The 19,842-nt window shown below is 36.7% G+C and overlaps 1 protein-coding gene across 6 annotated transcripts in view; it reads left to right on the forward strand.

Moving 5' to 3' along the window:
- LOC127844037 (dynein axonemal heavy chain 5-like) overlaps window positions 1–19,842 on the forward strand; it is a 159,562-nt gene that overhangs the window by 103,159 nt on the left and 36,561 nt on the right. For all 6 annotated transcript variants that reach the window (XM_052373992.1, XM_052373989.1, XM_052373988.1 and 3 more), the window contains 15 exons: window positions 189–342; window positions 1,470–1,633; window positions 1,994–2,201; window positions 2,848–3,009; window positions 3,952–4,176; window positions 4,851–5,023; window positions 5,574–5,752; window positions 6,107–6,294; window positions 9,934–10,128; window positions 11,748–12,044; window positions 13,619–13,865; window positions 14,369–14,610; window positions 15,103–15,243; window positions 16,116–16,362; window positions 17,284–17,561. In XM_052373992.1, coding sequence (XP_052229952.1) covers window positions 189–342; window positions 1,470–1,633; window positions 1,994–2,201; window positions 2,848–3,009; window positions 3,952–4,176; window positions 4,851–5,023; window positions 5,574–5,752; window positions 6,107–6,294; window positions 9,934–10,128; window positions 11,748–12,044; window positions 13,619–13,865; window positions 14,369–14,610; window positions 15,103–15,243; window positions 16,116–16,362; window positions 17,284–17,561 — 3,100 coding nt within the window. The remainder of the gene's footprint in view (window positions 1–188; window positions 343–1,469; window positions 1,634–1,993; window positions 2,202–2,847; window positions 3,010–3,951; window positions 4,177–4,850; window positions 5,024–5,573; window positions 5,753–6,106; window positions 6,295–9,933; window positions 10,129–11,747; window positions 12,045–13,618; window positions 13,866–14,368; window positions 14,611–15,102; window positions 15,244–16,115; window positions 16,363–17,283; window positions 17,562–19,842) is intronic.

The raw sequence follows: 19,842 nt of genomic DNA on the forward strand, positions 1-19,842 counted from the left end.
ATATAAAGTAAACAAGTCAAAGTTCATTCTAGTCTATTTTGCATATTCTGTAAACGTGGCTGCTAGTTAAAGGTGCATTCATGTTTTACAAACATGTCTTGTTATCGTCTTTTAACATGTTATTATTTGAGCGAAATTAAAACATTTCTCTGTATCCCTTTGTTTCATGTCATATCCTCCGTGTCCAGGTACAATGTGCCATTCAAAAAGCAGATCCAGTTGTGGGTGCAGAACCTGACAAACTCATCTGAGATCATTGAGAACTGGATGGTCGTACAGAACCTCTGGGTCTACCTTGAGGCCGTCTTTGTGGGTGGAGACATTGCCAAACAGCTGCCTAAGGTATTTCTGCTGTTGAGCTGTGCCCTGGGAAAATTAAGCATAATGCATGCGCGTAAAGTGGTTGTCTGCACAGGCTAATCAGGGATGACACTTTCCACCTAAATTGGATTTTTGCTAAGAAGAGACTTCATTTAAACCAAAAATGTCATAAAAGCGGAGAGTGTGGTCCCTGATTAGCCTGTGTGGATTGCTTAGGCTAATCTGGGAGGACACTTTACGCACATGCATTATGCCCAGTTTTCTTAGAACACGACTCAATTGATCTGTGCTTTGGGAAAATGAGGCTTAATGCATGTGCAGCTAGTGTCTGGGATGACACTTTCTGCTTTATTGTGTTGTTTTTGTTTAAAGTAAGTCTTTTCTTATCAAACATCCATTTGGGATGGAAAGTGTTCTCCCTGATTAGCCTGTGCAGATTGCACAGGCTAATCTTGGACAATATTTTTTGCACATGCATTAAACACTGTTTTAGCAGATTGAGGCTCTGTTATGTGTCAACTTTATTTATGAGCTTGTTTGTAAATTCTCTCTTTGAGGGCCTTCTTTCCAAATAGTTTTTCAAGCTATATCATGTTTAACAAGATGAAAATATAGCACTTTCATGTATAATTTAAGCATGTTAATTGCTAAACGTCAAAATTGAGCAGCTTTCAAAAGTAAACACTGTCCTGCTGTTATTAGCTAAAATAGAACCCTTTGGTGTAAATTACTCAAGTGGATATACAATCCTATGATCTAGTTGATGCTTGATTCATGTCAGCTTATATCCAGGACATGGCAATCATGTTAACTGGCACTTTTCCAACTTTTCAGTAGCATTGGAACAGTGGAGCATGCTAATATTTACCCATAATTTGATTATGTTAAACAAAAATGCTAGTGTTTTTTTTTTCAAAATGTGCTAAAGTTATCTCCAACACATTTTCATATTGACCATACAACAAGATTACATGTTTTGATAGCCACAAATTCTTTTTTTACAGTGAGTTTATGTTCGATCAATAATGCCTTCTCAGTAAACAGCTGTTGCTGCACATAAGACTGTCTTATATTGGTTAAAAGTCCAATGATTCTGAATAAATCAGACACCAACTTCAAACAAATATTTAATATGTCCATTCCAATAGGAAGCGAAGCGTTTCAGCAACATCGACAAGTCATGGATCAAGATCATGACGCGGGCTCACGAGACGCCCAATGTGGTCCAGTGCTGCGTGGGAGATGAGACCCTCATGCAGCTCCTACCCCACCTCCTGGAGCAGCTGGAACTCTGCCAGAAATCTCTCACCGGGTACGCCGTCTGCTTGTTGCAGCTTATCATTTCATACCTGCATGTGAATTTAATGCTCCTTCCCTCTCAGGGACCCTTTTAAATGTCTTTTGAAATGCTCACATTACTAGTAGCTCAATCCAGGAGAAATAGACTTCATATAAACACTTATAACAGCACACAAAGTACTGTTACTAACCAAACAAAACATGCTGCACAAATATTTGAAACAAAACCAAGCACATATTCTTCCAACAGATACATGCTTCAGATATAATCATTTTAAGTTGCTACACCGGGTAATGGTTCTTTCCTGTACAAAAGACTTCATGCAAATAAATTTAAAAATGGCTATAATCTTCCTTCCCATCCAATCTTCAGGTACCTTGAGAAGAAGCGTCTGCTGTTCCCGCGTTTCTTCTTCGTGTCTGACCCGGCCCTGCTGGAGATTCTGGGTCAGGCCAGTGACCCCCACACCATCCAGGCACACCTGCTGTCTGTGTTTGACAACATCAAGACGGTCAAGTTCCACGAGAAGTTCTATGACGTCATCCTCGCTGTGCACTCGTCAGAGGGTGAAACTGTTGATGTATGTTTTTTGTTGTTGTTGTTGTTGTTGTTGTTGGAAGCATTTCTTGTAACTAAATTTCATCATAGCATGCATTAACTTTGAAATAGATCTTGTTGAAACAATAACATGCAGATTTAGTTACTCACATGTTGGATAGTGTCATAATCACTTAAAATAAAAACTTAAAAATTGAACTACACATTTGAATAAAATAATGTAAAAACACATTTTGAAAGAGCCTAAAAACTTTGTGGTACTTTTATTGTCCCGTACCGGAGGGGACTTGTGGTTTGCCCTCTGTCCATTAGTCAGTCTGTCAGTCAGTCTTTCTGTCACACTTTTCTGGATCCTGCAATAACTTTAAAAGTTCTTCATATTTTTTCATGAAACTTTGATAGATGACAATATGAACATTATGCACGACATTTCATTTTGTTCCTTCTTCAAGAATTTTGGTTGCTATGGCAAAATAAAAATTCTGACAATGATGGAATTTCACCAGTAGGGGACAATATTGCTTGGCAATCTCTTGTTTATCTTATTATATTTTTTTTTTTCATTTGTCCTTTTTGTTGTGTTTCTCAAAGCATTATAACATAAAAATATATTGTTTGGTGTTTTTAAACACAATTTCATTTCATGAAAACCTCTGTTTCCATGGCAGCTGGAGAAGCAGGTGAAAGCAGAAGGCAATGTCGAGGTGTGGCTGATGTCGCTGATGCTGATGGCACAAAAGTCACTACATGGCGTAATCCGCACTGCTGCCATGGCAATACAGGATCAGAGCTTCCAACTGCTGGAGTTCCTTGGAATGTTCCCAGCACAGGTAGGTTACCCCAGGACTGAACATTTTATATTAAAGTTTTATAATTATACTGACCTCCCTACCTAAAACATGTCTTTATTGATGATCTTACTGGATATCGGTTTATATCCTAACATGCTGGGAGTGATGCGCAGGGTGGCTTATATAAGATCAACCCTGTAATAGGAATGAACATTTGAGCTTCCATTGAATATATTTGGGTCATGCTCTGTCAAAAGGCGGTCAAATGCATGTGCGTAAAGTGTTGTCATAGATTAGCCTGTGCAGTCCATGCAGGCTAATCAGAGAAAACAATTTCTGTCTGACCTGGATTTTTGCCAAGAAGATGATTGCTTTAAACAGAAAATATCAGCAGAATGCACAGGCTAATCTGGAATGTCACCTTAAGCTCAGCATAAAACCTTCTTTTCACAGAGCACGGCTGATTTGAAAACGCATCTTCATTGCAAGATTTCCTCAAAAGGTGCTTGTAAAAAAAAAGAATATTGAATATTTGCTTCATCAATGAATGAATTTAACACTTGATAAATTTCATTTATTTAATGGAAAATAAACACATTATTAAGCATTTTGTTTGTTGCAAGTAGAAATCTATTGCTATCTGACTAGTTTGCGTTTTAAGTAAAACAATTATTAAAAGTACAGTGTGGCCGAAGCATGTGAATTCCACAACGTTTTATTTTTACAGAATCAAAGAAGTCGTCTGCCAAATGTTTATTTCGAATTATCGTTAATCTGAAGTTTTTTTTAACGGTCCTGACGACTTCGAAATAATGGTGTTGAAGTGTATAAGTAATTTTTTAGTATTCATTATAATTATTAATATTTCATTGTTGATCTAACTCTCATGACTTAGATTTCTTTGGCTTTCAATAAGGCTTTTGGTCTTATAATCTTTATTGGAAAAATACAACTGAAATTAATTTTTGTTCCTGTCAACAGGTTGGCATCCTGGGTATTCAGATGATCTGGACACGAGATGCCACAGAGGCACTGACAACCGCCAAGTATGATCGCAAGGTCATGGCGCAGACCAATCAAGCTTTCCTGGAGCTCCTCAACATGCTCATTGACCAGACGACACATGACCTCAACAAGAACGAGCGCACCAAGTTTGAGACTCTCATCACCATTCATGTGCATCAGCGGGATATTTTCGATGATCTGGTACAATCAATCATTTCTTAACCCTTTGCATGCTGAGAAATTTGTCTTCTGCTAAAATGTCGTCTGCTGAATGTCTAAAATTAACATTTTCTTCAATTTTTTTTCAAAGAATACTATCACAATAGCAAACAGTTTGGATCCTGATGAGACACCACGTTCTGTGGCGTCTCATCTGGATCCAAACTGTTTGCAAAGGCCTAAAATTCGGTTCCAGGGCTTAAAGGGTTAACTTCTTTCATGGAAGAATTTATTGCACCAATTAGTTCCAAGCAACTCTGTATGCATTTTCACAGTAAATGTTTCAAACTACACATTTTTAAGGAATCATAGTCACAGTAATAATTGAAATCAGGTTAACAAAATAATTTATTGTCATATTTACAGTTTTCAATTAATGAATTTCAATAATTACAGTGACTGTTCCAATCTACATTTTAGCATAAAAACAATTTTCATTTTTATACAAAAGATAAAAGACAAAAGGTAAACTGATAAAGAGGTCTAGCGAGTGGATGTTTGCAGTGTTTCATTCAGCTTATGTTCAGATTAAAACTGTAAATAAAAGAACATGTCATTGATAAAGATTTTTCTTCAGTTTATCTTTCCAATTTTTTGTTCTTCTTATGTTTTAATGAAATTATTTACCTTAAAAACATTTTATTCTGTTTTTCCAGGTCAAGCAGCATGTGAAGTCCCCGACAGACTTTGAATGGCTGAAGCAGTCGCGCTTCTACTTCATCGAGGACCAGGACCGCTGTCAGATCTCCATCACTGACGTAGACTTCATCTACCAGAACGAGTTCCTGGGCTGCACAGAGCGCCTTGTCATCACACCTCTCACGGATAGGTATGAGGAAGGCCCATACGTCTGACTATAGGTCGTTGTGGATATTGTGTCCGCCAAGCGACCGAGTTGTCCTTGGTTTGATCACCAATTTGGAGTGTTCTTTAGATCTTCCTCAAAGACACCAAGTAGTGGTTCAACTCAGAACATGGTCTTGACAGCATTTCAAGAAGCCTGAGGCATTTTACCTTTGTAAATCCTTACACGAATATATGGTAGCTACTTAAGGCTCAAAGGGTCATGGTTTGATCCCTACATTGGACGCTTACTCAGGGTATCCTCTTTAAACATAAAGTACTGGTTCATCCAAGGACACAGACTTTCTAAATAAGCCTAGGACTTTTCAAGCATTTGAAATATATATTACAAAGACTTAATGTCTTAAAATACATCTCATTTTGTTCAAACCGTCACTGACATGGCATTTTTCTGTCAGAGCGAGTTTATCAGATGAACGGAATGTCTTGTTATCATGTCTCATTGACAGGCATGACTTGACCAAGAATTTTGATCGTTTTATATTCATAAGCTATTGTTTTTCCCCTTCCCACAGGTGCTATATCACGCTAGCCCAGGCCCTGGGTATGTCCATGGGCGGGGCACCTGCTGGCCCCGCAGGTACGGGCAAAACAGAGACCACCAAGGACATGGGGCGATGTCTCGGCAAGTACGTTGTCGTCTTCAACTGCTCTGACCAGATGGACTTCAGAGGACTGGGAAGGATCTACAAAGGTGTGTGCCTGTGGACATTGTTTGTATTTGTATATTGTCGCTGTCGTTCTCAAACCTCGTAGCTCCAAAATTTTCAAATTATTGCTACGTTATTTCACCTATAGGTAAGTCATTTCGTTTGGACAAATTTGACAAAAACATTTTTGAGAAAACGGGGTTCAAAGCTTATCAGGGACGACACTTTCCACCTAAAATGGATTTTTGCCAAATAGAGCCTTTTTTAACAAAAAGTACCTTAAAAGCAGAAAGTGTTGTCCCTGATAAGCCTGTGCAGACTTCACTGGCTAATATGGGAGGGAACTTTACATACATGCATTAAGCCCTGTTTTCCCATTATTCAATCTTTTGTTGCAGGATTGGCCCAGTCCGGCTCCTGGGGCTGCTTTGATGAGTTTAACCGTATTGAGCTGCCGGTGTTGTCTGTTGCCGCCCAGCAGATTGCTATTGTCCTGCAGAGCAAGAAGGAAAGAAAGAAGCAGTTTGTCTTCACCGATGGTGACACTGTGTCCTTGAACATGGAGTTTGGAATCTTCCTCACCATGGTAACTGAACTTGGATCTTAATTTCTGATTAAATATGTGGGTTTTGGGTTTCAAGTCAAGTCTTAGTATACCAAAAATAATTGTTTTTCTGTGAGCTGACATTGGGAACACTGTGTCATTGAACATGGAGTTTGGAATCTTCCTCACCGTAGTAACTTGTCTTGGCTCTATTAAATAATAGTGATATTATTTAAAATGAAAACAATCCTTTCCGCGAAAATAAATGTTATTTATTTATATTCAGAAATTAATAAGACTTATTTAAAATGAAAGATGTGAATTTTGGGGTTCATATCCAGTACATGTATACCAAAGTAATGCTTTTTTTGTAGGCTGACATGGGTTTATTACTGGCAATAACAAGATATTGTAAAACAAAAATTAATGGCATTTAGTGGGAGTCATTTTGACCTGAGAATGGATATTAGAATATTGTGTTTATCAAATATATGCATGAAAATTGCATGATGGATTGTTTATCAATTATATGCATGAAAAAGGCGTGATGACTTGTTTAGCAAATATAAGCATGGTGATGGCATGATGAATTGTTTAGCAAAAATATGCATTAAAATGTGATGATGCAAGTATCTCTCGTTATTAAAACAATGCCCTGGTAGGGATTCAACCTGAATTTTCACAATTTACAAGCAGGGTTTTGCTTATCTTTATAACTCCACCAATAAGGTTTGCAAACAGAAATCCCTAAAACCATCATCTGTTTTTCCGCAACAGGTATTTACTTGAAATTAAATGTATCTTCTGGTTTGATATGTAAGGTAAATAAAAAAGGGCATATAACTCTGACCTGCAAATAAGAAGAATTGAGCTTTTTTTGTTAACAAAATATCAGGTAAAACTTTGTATGCAAACACCATGTAACTCAAAATCTGCTAAAAGATACTTATTAATACTGAATTAAGAATTTACATTCATGCCCCTTTTGTACAAAGAAATAATTCAGCGCTATCTTGAGACAGCTGTTGTTTTCGAAATAATTCTTTAATATTTGTCATGAATTATGGATATTTATTTCAGAATATAAGAGATTTCAGGCTTTTGAAGCACTTTTCATGGGTAGCTGATTGAGCACAGTGGCTTTGTGTCTTAACCTTTTCCCTCTCAGAAGCAAAGTGAAAATGGCTGTGTGCAAACAGCATTAAACCAGAACAGACTGAGAGTAATTGTCAGTCTGTTCAGGTTTTATTCTGCTTGCCGCTCATCAGTATCTAATGTTAGGAAATGAAAACCTTAAAAACTTGAATATAGTAAGAAAAGTGTTTAATTATATTTAACTTTCTAAGACACCACAAATGCGTCAAAATATGTATTTAAGTGGTAAAGGGTTAAATCTGTGCCCCATGTTTAGATAAACTCGACGTTGTAATTGTTATCAGAACATTAGTACACGTTTGTAAGAGAAATATAAATTATAAACATACAGTTAGCATTATTCATGTTTGTTAATGTAGATTTGGTTTTCCAAATTTGAGAATCTGTCATTACAGCATATCAAACATTTCATAATTAGGCCAACCTTATCTTGCAAAATTTAGCTTTCTTGTCACAAAACACGAAGAAAAAGACGTTTTTTTTAAATTAATCAATTATTTTGACTGCTTGATAATCAAAATTGGAATTACTTAAATTATAAACAAGCACATTATGAAATATAAAATATTATTATTTAAAGTAATAATTAGTTAAAAGGATGATATTGATTAAAAGAGAATACCAATAAAAAGCAATACAAAATCGTTCATATATTATATTTGTACGAACCTGAACATGTGTTCAGATAACAGAGATAATTGGAATACGTATAACTCATAGAGTATTGTAGTAGTTTTTGTGTTTAAAGTTCAGGCATATGTGGAATAAAAAGCATGTCAAACAAGAAAGTTTAAGACTAACTCAGTAGTTTTTTGTTGTAAATATACATATGTGTCTCCCTTTAAGAAAGAATGCTTGTTTAACCCTTTCCCACTCAGGGGCAAAGTAAAAATGGCTTTTGCAACTAGCATAAAATGCTGCTGATCAGTATCTAAGTGTTGGAAATGAAGCCTTTAAATTTTAAATCTAGTAAGAAAGGCCTTTAATAAAATTTTACTTTCTGAGGGACTACAAATGTGTGAAGATATGTATCGAAGTGGTAAAGGGTTAAGAATGAATGCTTGTTTAATAAATGTAATGTTGATTTTGTGTTTTAACGGCAGGCATTTAGTTAGCCATAGTATTGAGCATGTTGAACCATTTTTTGTTCCAGAATCTTTTGTTGATGATAGGAAGCAACTCTAAACCTGTTTATTTGGTATTTTAATGGGCATAATGAGGCTGTTATCAGATTCAGGTTTTGTCATACACACAGTGTACTTTTTGTTCAACTCACAAACATGTTGTCTATTCACTTTGACTCACTGGCTTATGTTGATCAATTTTCTGATAATAAAAAACTAACTTTAGTCCACACAACTGAAACATGACTCATTAATGATATAACGATTGGTTGAATGGAAAAATATGTTTTAGCAGTACTAAGTGGTTTAACTTTTTGTGTATTAGCTCAACTTTGAAAAGCACAGGATAAGCTAAATAATTGCTACCAACTTTTGCCCCTTCTGCATTTAGTGTCTTTCATAGACTTCTGATTCAAATAACACCTTAATTTAGCAATGGAATAATCCTTTGGTGACATTCTTTCAAAGTTGTTCAAATGGTTTCACTGCATAAGAAGGTCGCAAGAGGTAAAAATTGATTTAACAAATGAAAAGATTAAACATCTTCTTCGAAACCCCAAAGTTCAAGGGTTTAATATTGGATGTATAACGTTGTGTTTTCCTATTTGAGATTAAAAGAGATTTGATGTAAAACATTTATAAGTGTTTCTTTTACAAAGTTTATTAAAATTATACCTGTGTGGTCAACATAGGCACTGCCAATATAAAGAATAATAACTAAGAATTTTTTTCAATGAAACCACAAAGCACACAGCTTTTTATAATTGATATGTGACATCATATTGCAGTCTTCTTCAAATATTGTTTAAATCATGACCCTTGGTTCAAAACTGGCCACACTGAGTGACTCAATTACACAGGTGAACAACCAAGTGCCTTATTGCTCTCTTGTTTTACAAAAAGTTTCAGATCTTCTGTATTTTTTTAAGAACATAGTCATTTTGTTAAAATGAATGGCGTCTTTCCTCTATTATTGTCTTTCACAATTTTATGCCATGTTGTACATGATTGTGTTCACAATATGTTATGTGATAAGCCTGTCTGTATTAAGAACATAGTCATTTTGTTAACATGAATGGCGTCTTTCCTCTATTATTGTTTCTCACAATTGTATGCCATGTTGTACATTATTGTGTTCACACTCTGTGATGTGATAAGCCTGTCTGTATTTAATGTTTAGTCATCAGGAAACATTTGAAACGCATATCCTTGCAATAGTTTAACCTAATTATTTATCCCCAATATGAATGCCATTTTTGTATTATCCTTGGTTGTTTCCCATGTATTCTTTCCTTAGCTTTTCCTTAATTGTACACCTAATATAAAAAGAAATATCCAATAATATCACGTATTGATTTCACCCTTCAGATTCGCATGATGAATATGCTTGTTTTCTCTTAAGAATCCCGGATATGCGGGTCGTCAGGAGCTACCGGAGAACTTGAAGATCAATTTCCGCACAGTTGCCATGATGGTTCCTGATCGCCAGATTATCATCCGTGTGAAGCTTGCCAGCATCGGTTTCATTGAGAACGTGATTCTCGCACGCAAATTCTTCACGCTGTACAAACTGTGCGAGGAACAGCTCACCAAGCAGGTAAGTTTCAATATTTATTATGCCCCCCTTCAAAGATTGTTTTGCTCATGTAATTCCGTATGTCCGTCCACCAGATGGTTTACGGATGATAACTCAAGAACGCTTAGGCCTAGGATCATGAAACTTCATAGGTACATTGATCATGACTCGCAGATGACCCCTATTGATTTTAAGGTCACTAGGTCAAAGGTCAATTTCACAGTGACCCAAAATAGTAAAATGGTTTCCAGATGATAACTCAAGAACGCTTATGCCTAGGATCATGAAACTTCATAGGTACATTGATCATGACTCGCAGATGACCCCTATTGATTTTGAGGTCACTAGTTCAAAGGTCAAGGTCATGGTGACCCGAAATAGTAAAATGGTTTCTGGATGATAACTCAAGAACTCTTATGCCTAGGTTCATGAAACTTCATAGATACATTGAACATTACTCGCAGATGACCCCTATTGATTTTCAGGTCAAAGGTCATGGTGACCCGAAAAAGTAAAATGGTTTCCTGATGATAACTCAAGAACGCATATGCCTAGGATCATGAAACTTCATAGGTACATTGATCATGACTGGCAGATGACCCCTATAGAATTTCAGGTCACTAGGTCAAAGGTCAAGGTGACGGTGACTTGACACAAGAAAAATGGTTTCCGGATGATAACACAAGAAAGCTTATGCCTAGGATCATGAAACTTCATAGGTACATTAATCATGACTCAGAGATAACCCCTATTGATTTTCAGGTCACTAGGTCAATGGTCAAGGTCACAGTGCCAAAAAACGTATTCACACAATGGCTGCCCATATGGGGAGAATGCATGTTTTACAAGCAGCCCTTGTTTGATATACAAGCTGCGCTCTGGCAAAATGGGGCTTATTGCATGTGCGTTAAGTGTTTCCGAGTTTAGCCTGTGCAATCCACACAGGCTACAGAGATGAAACTTTCTGTTTTTATGATAGTCTCTGTTAAACAGAGATCGCTTCTTAGAGGAAATCGAGTTTTTTGCTGAAAGTGTCTTCCCTGATAAGCCTGTGCAGTTCACAGAACAGCACAGAGTAATCTGGGACAACACATTAGGAACATCCAATAAACCCTGTTTTCCCACTCTGGGCTCTGGGATATATATTAAATTACCAAATAAAATTGAAAGTTCATATAAATTGCAGTTCAAAGTTTGTTTGTAACAAGTGACTTCATTGGTCAGGATCATGTTGCAGGTATATATGGCAATGAAATGCAAAGTTTATTCACAACAACTGTTTGTTTTGATCATTAGTGTATGCTAGGCATTAGTTTCAATTGAAAATTGGTACTCATTGTACTAGATCATTCATTGCCTTCTTTCCTAGCATTTTTCGAAATTTACCTTGTTAATTGAATGAATGTGAATGCAGAACACAATTTTATAAATTTTACTTAAACAGATCATTTAAATGTGTGTTTACAAATTTGATTTTGTTTGATATATATATTATTTTTATTGAAAAAAAGATAATCGAACTAGATTGCAGGTGCATGTTTATCTTTGCTACAAGAAAAATGAAATGGTTGCTTGATTCACTAAGATTCATTCTTCAATATTGTCCTTGTTTGATTGACCTATTACACCATCCCACAAAGGTGCACTACGACTTTGGCCTGAGGAACATGCTATCAGTGCTGCGAACCCTTGGGGCGGTTAAACGAGCCAACCCGGATGACACTGAACAGACCGCTGTCATGCGCGTCCTGCGCGACATGAACCTCTCAAAGCTTGTGGACCAGGATGAGCCCTTATTCTTGTCCCTTATCAACGACTTGTTCCCTGGAATCACCCTAGACAAGCAGGGATACGCTGAGCTGGAGGTTGCCATTAGGAACCAGATTGCTAACGCCAAGCTTATTGACCACCCATCATGGTTCCTGAAACTGATCCAGGTATGTAATTATGCTGTTTAATTCTTGACTGTAGAAAGTTGGGCTATGTAATTTTGTTGGACAACTTTTATGCCTATTTTTTAACTTCCTGTATCAATATTTTGTTTCTTTTTTTATTTAGCATGTAAACAACTATCACTGCACACATAGCCATTCAAACTTCCATGTGCTTTTCAGATTGAACCCTTTGCATGCTGGGAATTTTGTCGTCTGCTAAAATGTCATCTGCTGAATTTCTAAAATTAGCATTTTCTTCGTTTTTTTTTTCATACAATACTATCAGAATAGCAAACAGTTTGGATCCTGATGAGATGCCACGTTCTGTGGCGTCTCATCTGGATCCAAACTGTTTGCAAAGGCCTTCAAAATTCGGTTCCAGCACTGAAAGAGTTAAAATTCACTTCAATTGCATTGTATCTGTTCTTATTAATGCACTGTATAATTTTGAATCACACATTTACAAAGTAACAAGAGATGTGTTTGTCAGAAACACAATGCCCCCTAATGTGCCGCTTTTTTTTTACCTTTGACCTTGAAGGATGACCTTTACCTTTCAACACTCAAAATGTGCAGCTCAATGAGATACACATGCATGCCAAATATCAAGTTGCTATGTTCAATATTTCAAAAGTTATTGCAAAACTTTACTGTAAGGTTAAAGTGTTGGGACAGAATGACAGAATGAGGGAATGACAGACAGACAGGCAAAGAAACAATATGCCCCCGATCATTTGATCCACCAGAAGTAAGTAAGAGATTGTATGGAGAAATGATTTTTTTTTAAATTACCTTTGACCTTGAAGGATGACCTTGACCTTGACCTATCACCACTCAAAATGTTCAGCTCCACGAGATACACGTGCATGCCAAATATGAAGCTGCTGTGTTCAATATTTAAAAAGTTATGAAAATTTTTGTTTTTTATATCTTGACCTTTGACTTTGAAGGTTGACCTTGACCTTGACCTTTCACCACTCAAAATGTGCAGCTCCAAGAGAAGTAAGTAAGAGATTGAATCGAGGAATGATTTTTTTTTTCAATTTTTGACCTTTGACCTTGAAGGATGACCTTGACCTTTCACCACTCAAAATGTGCAGCTCCATGAGATACACATGCATGCCAAATATGAAGTTGCTGTGTTCAATATTAAAAAAGTTATGATAAAACTTTAACGAAGGTTAGAGTTTTAGGAAATAAAAATACAATGATATTTGACCTTTGACCTTGAAGGATGACCTTGACCTTGAGTTTTCACCACTCAAAATGAGCAGCTCCATGAGATGCACATGCATGGTAATTATCAAGTTGGTATGTATAGTATTGCAAAAGTTAATCAAACTTAAACCAGTTTTAGACAGAATGAAAGACAGACAGGACAAAAACAATATACCCCCCATCTATCGATGCAGGGCATAAAAAAGTTATGCTCTTTAGTTTGTTCATAGGAAACTATAAGTGATTTAAATTTGGTAATTAAGTATTTCAAACACTGAAAGATAACACTGAAAATCACCTTTAAATTAAAATCAATAGTCTACTGAAACCTACAACAAATATCCCCTATGTTCTGGCAGTTGTTTGAGACCCAGCGTGTACGCCACGGTATGATGGTCCTGGGCCCGAGTGGGGCGGGTAAAACCTGCTGCATCCACACACTAATGAAGGCCATGACTGACACTGGCGAGCCCCACAAGGAGATGAGGATGAACCCCAAGGCCATCACAGCCCCACAGATGTTTGGGCGCCTGGATGTTGCTACCAATGACTGGACTGATGGTATCTTCTCTACACTGTGGAGACGTACACAGAGGGCAAAGAAGGGTACGTAGATGGATCTTGGTTATTTAAGATATTTTAGTTTAGACCTATAATTTTAGCTACATTACATCAAACGTCAATGGCCAATGTTTTATTGAGACACTCTCAAGTCTGTGTCTTGGATTATTATTTAAAAACTACCATTTTTAGCTAGATTTCAGCAAAAGCCTATGGCTTATTGAGACACTCTTGAGTCAGTGTCCTGGATAAGGTCAGAATGTATATTTTGGTGTCTTAACAGAAGGTCTTGATGATCAAACATACATGAAAAAAATAGGTATATTTCATTTCATATTATTTACTTAATAAAGCCACATACCTTTGAAACAATTTTCATATTACAGTACAAGTAGTTTGTATGTATGTAAAAAATAAAATGATAAATGACTGACCTTGTGTTGTGGATCTTGAACTTTTACTGCTACAGAAAAACGAAAAAGGCCATGTTTAAGAGAAATATTTCTTCCACTCACTGTTTATCACTAATTGTTGCCTCCGTATTTCAGGTGAACATGTTTGGCTGGTCCTGGATGGCCCAGTAGATGCCATCTGGATTGAGAACCTCAACTCTGTCCTAGATGATAACAAGACCTTGACCTTGGCCAACGGTGACCGTATTCCCATGGCGCCTAACTGCAAGATCATTTTCGAGCCTCACAACATCGACAACGCCTCCCCAGCAACCGTATCCAGGAACGGCATGGTGTACATGAGCAGCTCTGGTCTTGACTGGTCCCCCATTCTAAAGGTAATGTAGCATGCTTGTTTTGTCATTGTTTAGAGAGTTTTATAAAACTTGAATTCGACAATGCTGAATCTTTTGTTTTAAGAGCATTTTTTTTTTATCTAACTGAGAATAATTGTAAACCAAGAAGTCAGTTGATTTGGATCAATTATGCTATCATTCAACTACTCATACATGTTTTCATGAACGGAAAGGTACTCAGCATTATGAAATAGAAGAATACCCCTGATTGTGTCCTTCTGAATGACTGTTCACATTTCATCAGCTGGAAAGATGAATCATTAATGAGTTGTCCATAAAGTGCTGTGTTTACCAATTACAGATTTTTCGGAACTTGTAGATTCTAATCATAACCATTGCTTTCATAGAGTGAAAAAGCAACTACACCAGGGCCCGTATTCACCAACAATTCTATAGCAATTCTTAGACTTAAGAATAAAGAAAATTCTTTAGTCTAAGAAAAAATGCTTACCCATACACATATGTTGGTTTCAGGGTTGGTTGCTGACACGACCCATCAATGAACAGAACGTCATATACGACCTGTTTGAGACGTCCTTCCCGTTCATCTACAGACAAGCCATCCAGAGCTACGTCTGGAAGATGGACGTCCTTGAGGCCTTTGTCATCTCCCAGGTAAGAATTATCGCTGCTATGTGTGTGTGAAAGATTAAGAATTATACCAAGTTTTAATTCAAATGAAATGAGATATATGGGAATAAAAAAATTTTTGTTTGTTTTTATGCCCCCGAAGGAGGGCATGTAGTGATCGCACTGTTCGTCTGTCCGTCACACTTTGCGTTAAGGTTTCAAAAAATGCTCGTAACGTCCATGTTGCTTCAGATGTAACATTCATATTTGGTATGCATGTGTTTATGGACAAGGTCTTTCCATACACACTCAAATTTTGACACCTTTGACCTTGACCTTGAATTAAGGGTTTGCGTTTAGGTTTCGGAAAATGTGTTTAAGTTTCGAAAAATGTTCATAACTTCTATCAAAGCATTGGGGGCATTTGTCATCCTTTGGAGACAGCTCTTGTTTCTCCATTATATGAGTCATGCTGTTTGAAAATTGGTTCTACGCAAAATGTAGCCAGCATAGCTCCAGAAAGTCTGTATATATCTGTCCTCTATTGGGCCAGGAAACCTTTAGTGACTTTGTAGTGCACTGGCTAGCTCCTGACATCCCCACAGACGGGTCTGAAGCTACTCATGCAGCATATGCCATAAGACCCATTTTCGCACAATGCAACCCATATGGTCAATGACACTTTCTATGCTGGGCCTTGTAGCTCTAAACTTTTCTCTAAAAACACGTAAACTTAAAACATAAATATATTTTTTATATCAAAGCAACATGCTGATCAAACATGTTCATATTATTTGAGCATACCTCAATGTTTGCATTAAACACAGAGTACAGTTGTTATTTCTTTAACCTAATGAAATCAATAGATCCAATTGTTAAATAAAAACCAAATCTCCATTTAAAATCCTGTTCACCAGGCATGCAAGCTAATGGCAGGCCTGATACCTAAACGTGAGGAGAAAGATGTACAGCAACTGACGCGCGACCACTACGAGCGTATCTACATCTTTACGGTGATGTGGAGCATTGGAGCGTATCTAGAGCTGGACGACAGAGCCAAGATGGAGGAGTACATGCGCACTAGCCCGGACTTCAAGCTCGCTATGCCCATCATTCCCGAAGACAGCGAGGCCACCATGTTTGAATATCTTGTGGATGAAAAAGGTTTGTTATATTTATTTATTTATTTTTTTAACTCTAGGCCATTTTGATGATGTCCCTTTATTGAAACATCGAAATGAGTTAACAATATTTTGGGTTATTAATGAAAACAGTGTATTCATAATCCCAAAGATGTGAACTTTTAAAGCACTGAGAACACTAAGGAAAAAATGAATTATCGAGTTTTAAAACAAACATGTACTTCAATATCTTTTTAATTATGTGTCGCTGACCTTACTGTTGTCTTTGTTATTACAAGCTGAGATATATAGGATCTGGCACCAGTTGTCATATCATAACATATTTTAATAAACGAGTTCAGGAATATTGTTAGTAAGCAAGCCTTTGGCAAGCTTACTAACGAATTTCCTGGACGAGTTTAATAAAATATGGTATGATATGACAACGAGTGTCAGATCTTTTTTATCACATGCTTTTAAATGAGTAAATTAAATAAATATTTACGCAAACATAATGATAAATCCCGAATGTTGTTTACCTTTCGGGACGTCATTTGACGTTGCAACGTCATTTCAGCAAAATTATAAAATCCGATTGGTCAATAAACGAAAACAAAGCCAATGAAAAGCTTAAAAATGTTGTATTACACAAGTGTAATATAAAAAAATATGTAATGGTTATATTACATGGGCAACAGGGTATGACATGTGATAAAAGCTTATTGCTCGAGTTTTCACTGTAAGCATGTATAACATCCTCAATTTTTATCTCACTTAATGAATATGGTTTCATTTCAATGTTATTTTGAATACAATTCTTCAATATAATTGTTTCCTTTCAAAATTTGTTGGAACACAACAAAAGGTTTGTGCTATGAATTTTAATCTAATCTTATTGATATAAATATTAAATCTAAATCCTAAAATAAAGAAAAAATGTAAAATAATTTCCATGGTTACATAGGTCAGTGGCAGCACTGGGACACGAAGGTCACAAGCTACGAGTATCCAACGGACCACACCCCTGAGTACTCGTCAATCCTTGTACCGATGGTGGACAATGTGCGAACAACGTACCTGATAGACATCATCGCCAAGCAGAGCCTCGGAGTGTTGCTGATTGGTGAGCAGGGCACAGCCAAGACGGTGATGATCAATGGGTACATGAGCAAGTACAACCCCGAGTACCACCTGGAGAAGTCCCTCAACTTTTCCAGTACCACCACGCCCTTCATGATCCAGGTATGTGGTAACAAGATTAATGAGGACTATTAACAAAAAAGCCTAATGAGGAAAAATACCTCTAGGGAAAATGGAAAATAATTAACTAAAATACTAGGAAATTAGACTTATAAGAGAACAAGGTTACTAGGGAATGAGAATTGAAAGTAACAAGACTACTAGGGAAAAGGAATAATAATAAATAAGAATACTAGGAAATGAGATCATTAAGGAACAATGCTACTAAGCAATAAGATTTATAAGGAACAAGATTACCAAGAAATAAGAATTGTACATGTAAGTAACAAGACAACAAGGGAATAAGACCAACAGGAAAAAAGACTACTAGGGAACAAGATTTATAAGGAACAAGAGCATTTGGGAACCCAATTTGTAAGGGACAAGAGCATTTGGGAACACAATTTGTAAGGGACAAGAGCATTTGGGAACACAATTTGTAAGGGACAAGAGCATTTGGGAACACAATTTGTAAGGGACAAGAGCATTTGGGAACACAATTTGTAAGGGACAAGAGTATCTGGGAACAAGATTTATAAGGAACAAGAGCATTTGGGAACAAGATTCATAAGGAACAAGAGTATCTGGGAACAAGATTCATAAGGAACAAGAGCATTAGGGAACAAGATTCATAAGGAACAAGAGCATTAGGGAACAAGATTTATAAGGAACAAAAGCATTTGGGAACAAGATTCATAAGGAACAAGAGCATTAGGGAACAAGATTTATAAGGAACAAGAGCATTTGGGAACAAGATTCATAAGGAACAAGAGCATTTGGGAACAAGATTCATAAGGAACAAGAGCATTAGGGAACAAGATTTATAAGGAACAAGAGCATTTGGGAACAAGATTCATAAGGAACAAGAGCATTTGGGAACAAGATTCATAAGGAACAAGAGCATTAGGGAACAAGATTTATAAGGAACAAGAGCATTTGGGAACAAGATTCATAAGGAACAAGAGCATTTGGGAACAAGATTCATAAGGAACAAGAGCATTAGGGAACAAGATTTATAAGGAACAAGAGCATTTGGGAACAAGATTCATAAGGAACAAGAGCATTTGGGAACAAGATTCATAAGGAACAAGAGCATTAGGGAACAAGATTTATAAGGAACAAGAGCATTTGGGAACAAGATTCATAAGAACAAGAGCATTTGGGAACAAGATTCATAAGGAACAAGAGCATTAGGGAACAAGATTTATAAGGAACAAGAGCATTTGGGAACAAGATTCATAAGGAACAAGAGCATTTGGGAACAAGATTCATAAGGAACAAGAGCATTAGGGAACAAGATTTATAAGGAACAAGAGCATTTGGGAACAAGATTCATAAGGAACAAGAGCATTTGGGAACAAGATTCATAAGGAACAAGAGCATTAGGGAACAAGATTTATAAGGAACAAGAGCATTTGGGAACAAGATTCATAAGGAACAAGAGCATTTGGGAACAAGATTCATAAGGAACAAGAGCATTAGGGAACAAGATTTATAAGAAACAAGAGCATTTGGGAACAAGATTCATAAGGAACAAGAGCATTTGGGAACAAGATTCATAAGGAACAAGAGCATTAGGGAACAAGATTTATAAGGAACAAGAGCATTTGGGAACAAGATTTATAAGGAACAAGAGCATTTGGGAACAAGATTTATAAGGAACAAGAGCATTTGGGAACAAGATTTATAAGGAACAAGAGCATTTGGGAACAAGATTTATAAGGAACAAGAGCATTTGGGAACAAGATTCATAAGGAACAAGAGCATTTGGGAACAAGATTTATAAGGAACAAGAGCATTTGGGAACAAGATTCATAAGGAACAAGAGCATTTGGGAACAAGATTTATAAGGAACAAGAGCATTTGGGAACAAGATTCATAAGGAACATGAGCATTTGGGAACAAGATTCATAAGGAACAAGAGCATTTGGGAACAAGATTCATAAGGAACAAGAGTATCTGGGAACACAATTTGTAAGGGACAAGAGCATTTGGGAACAAGATTCATAAGGAACAAGAGTATCTGGGAACACAATTTGTAAGGGACAAGAGCATTTGGGAACAAGATTCATAAGGAACAAGAGCATTTGGGAACAAGATTCATAAGGAACAAGAGCATCTGGGAAAACAATTTGTAAGGGACAAGAGCATTTGGGAACAAGATTCATAAGGAACAAGAGTATCTGGGAACACAATTTGTAAGGGACAAGAGCATTTGGGAACAAGATTCATAAGGAACAAGAGCATCTGGGAACACAATTTGTAAGGGACAAGAGCATTTGGG

Source organism: Dreissena polymorpha, chromosome 9 (genome assembly GCF_020536995.1).
Source record: "Dreissena polymorpha isolate Duluth1 chromosome 9, UMN_Dpol_1.0, whole genome shotgun sequence".
Classification (NCBI taxonomy): Eukaryota; Metazoa; Mollusca; class Bivalvia; order Myida; family Dreissenidae; genus Dreissena; species Dreissena polymorpha.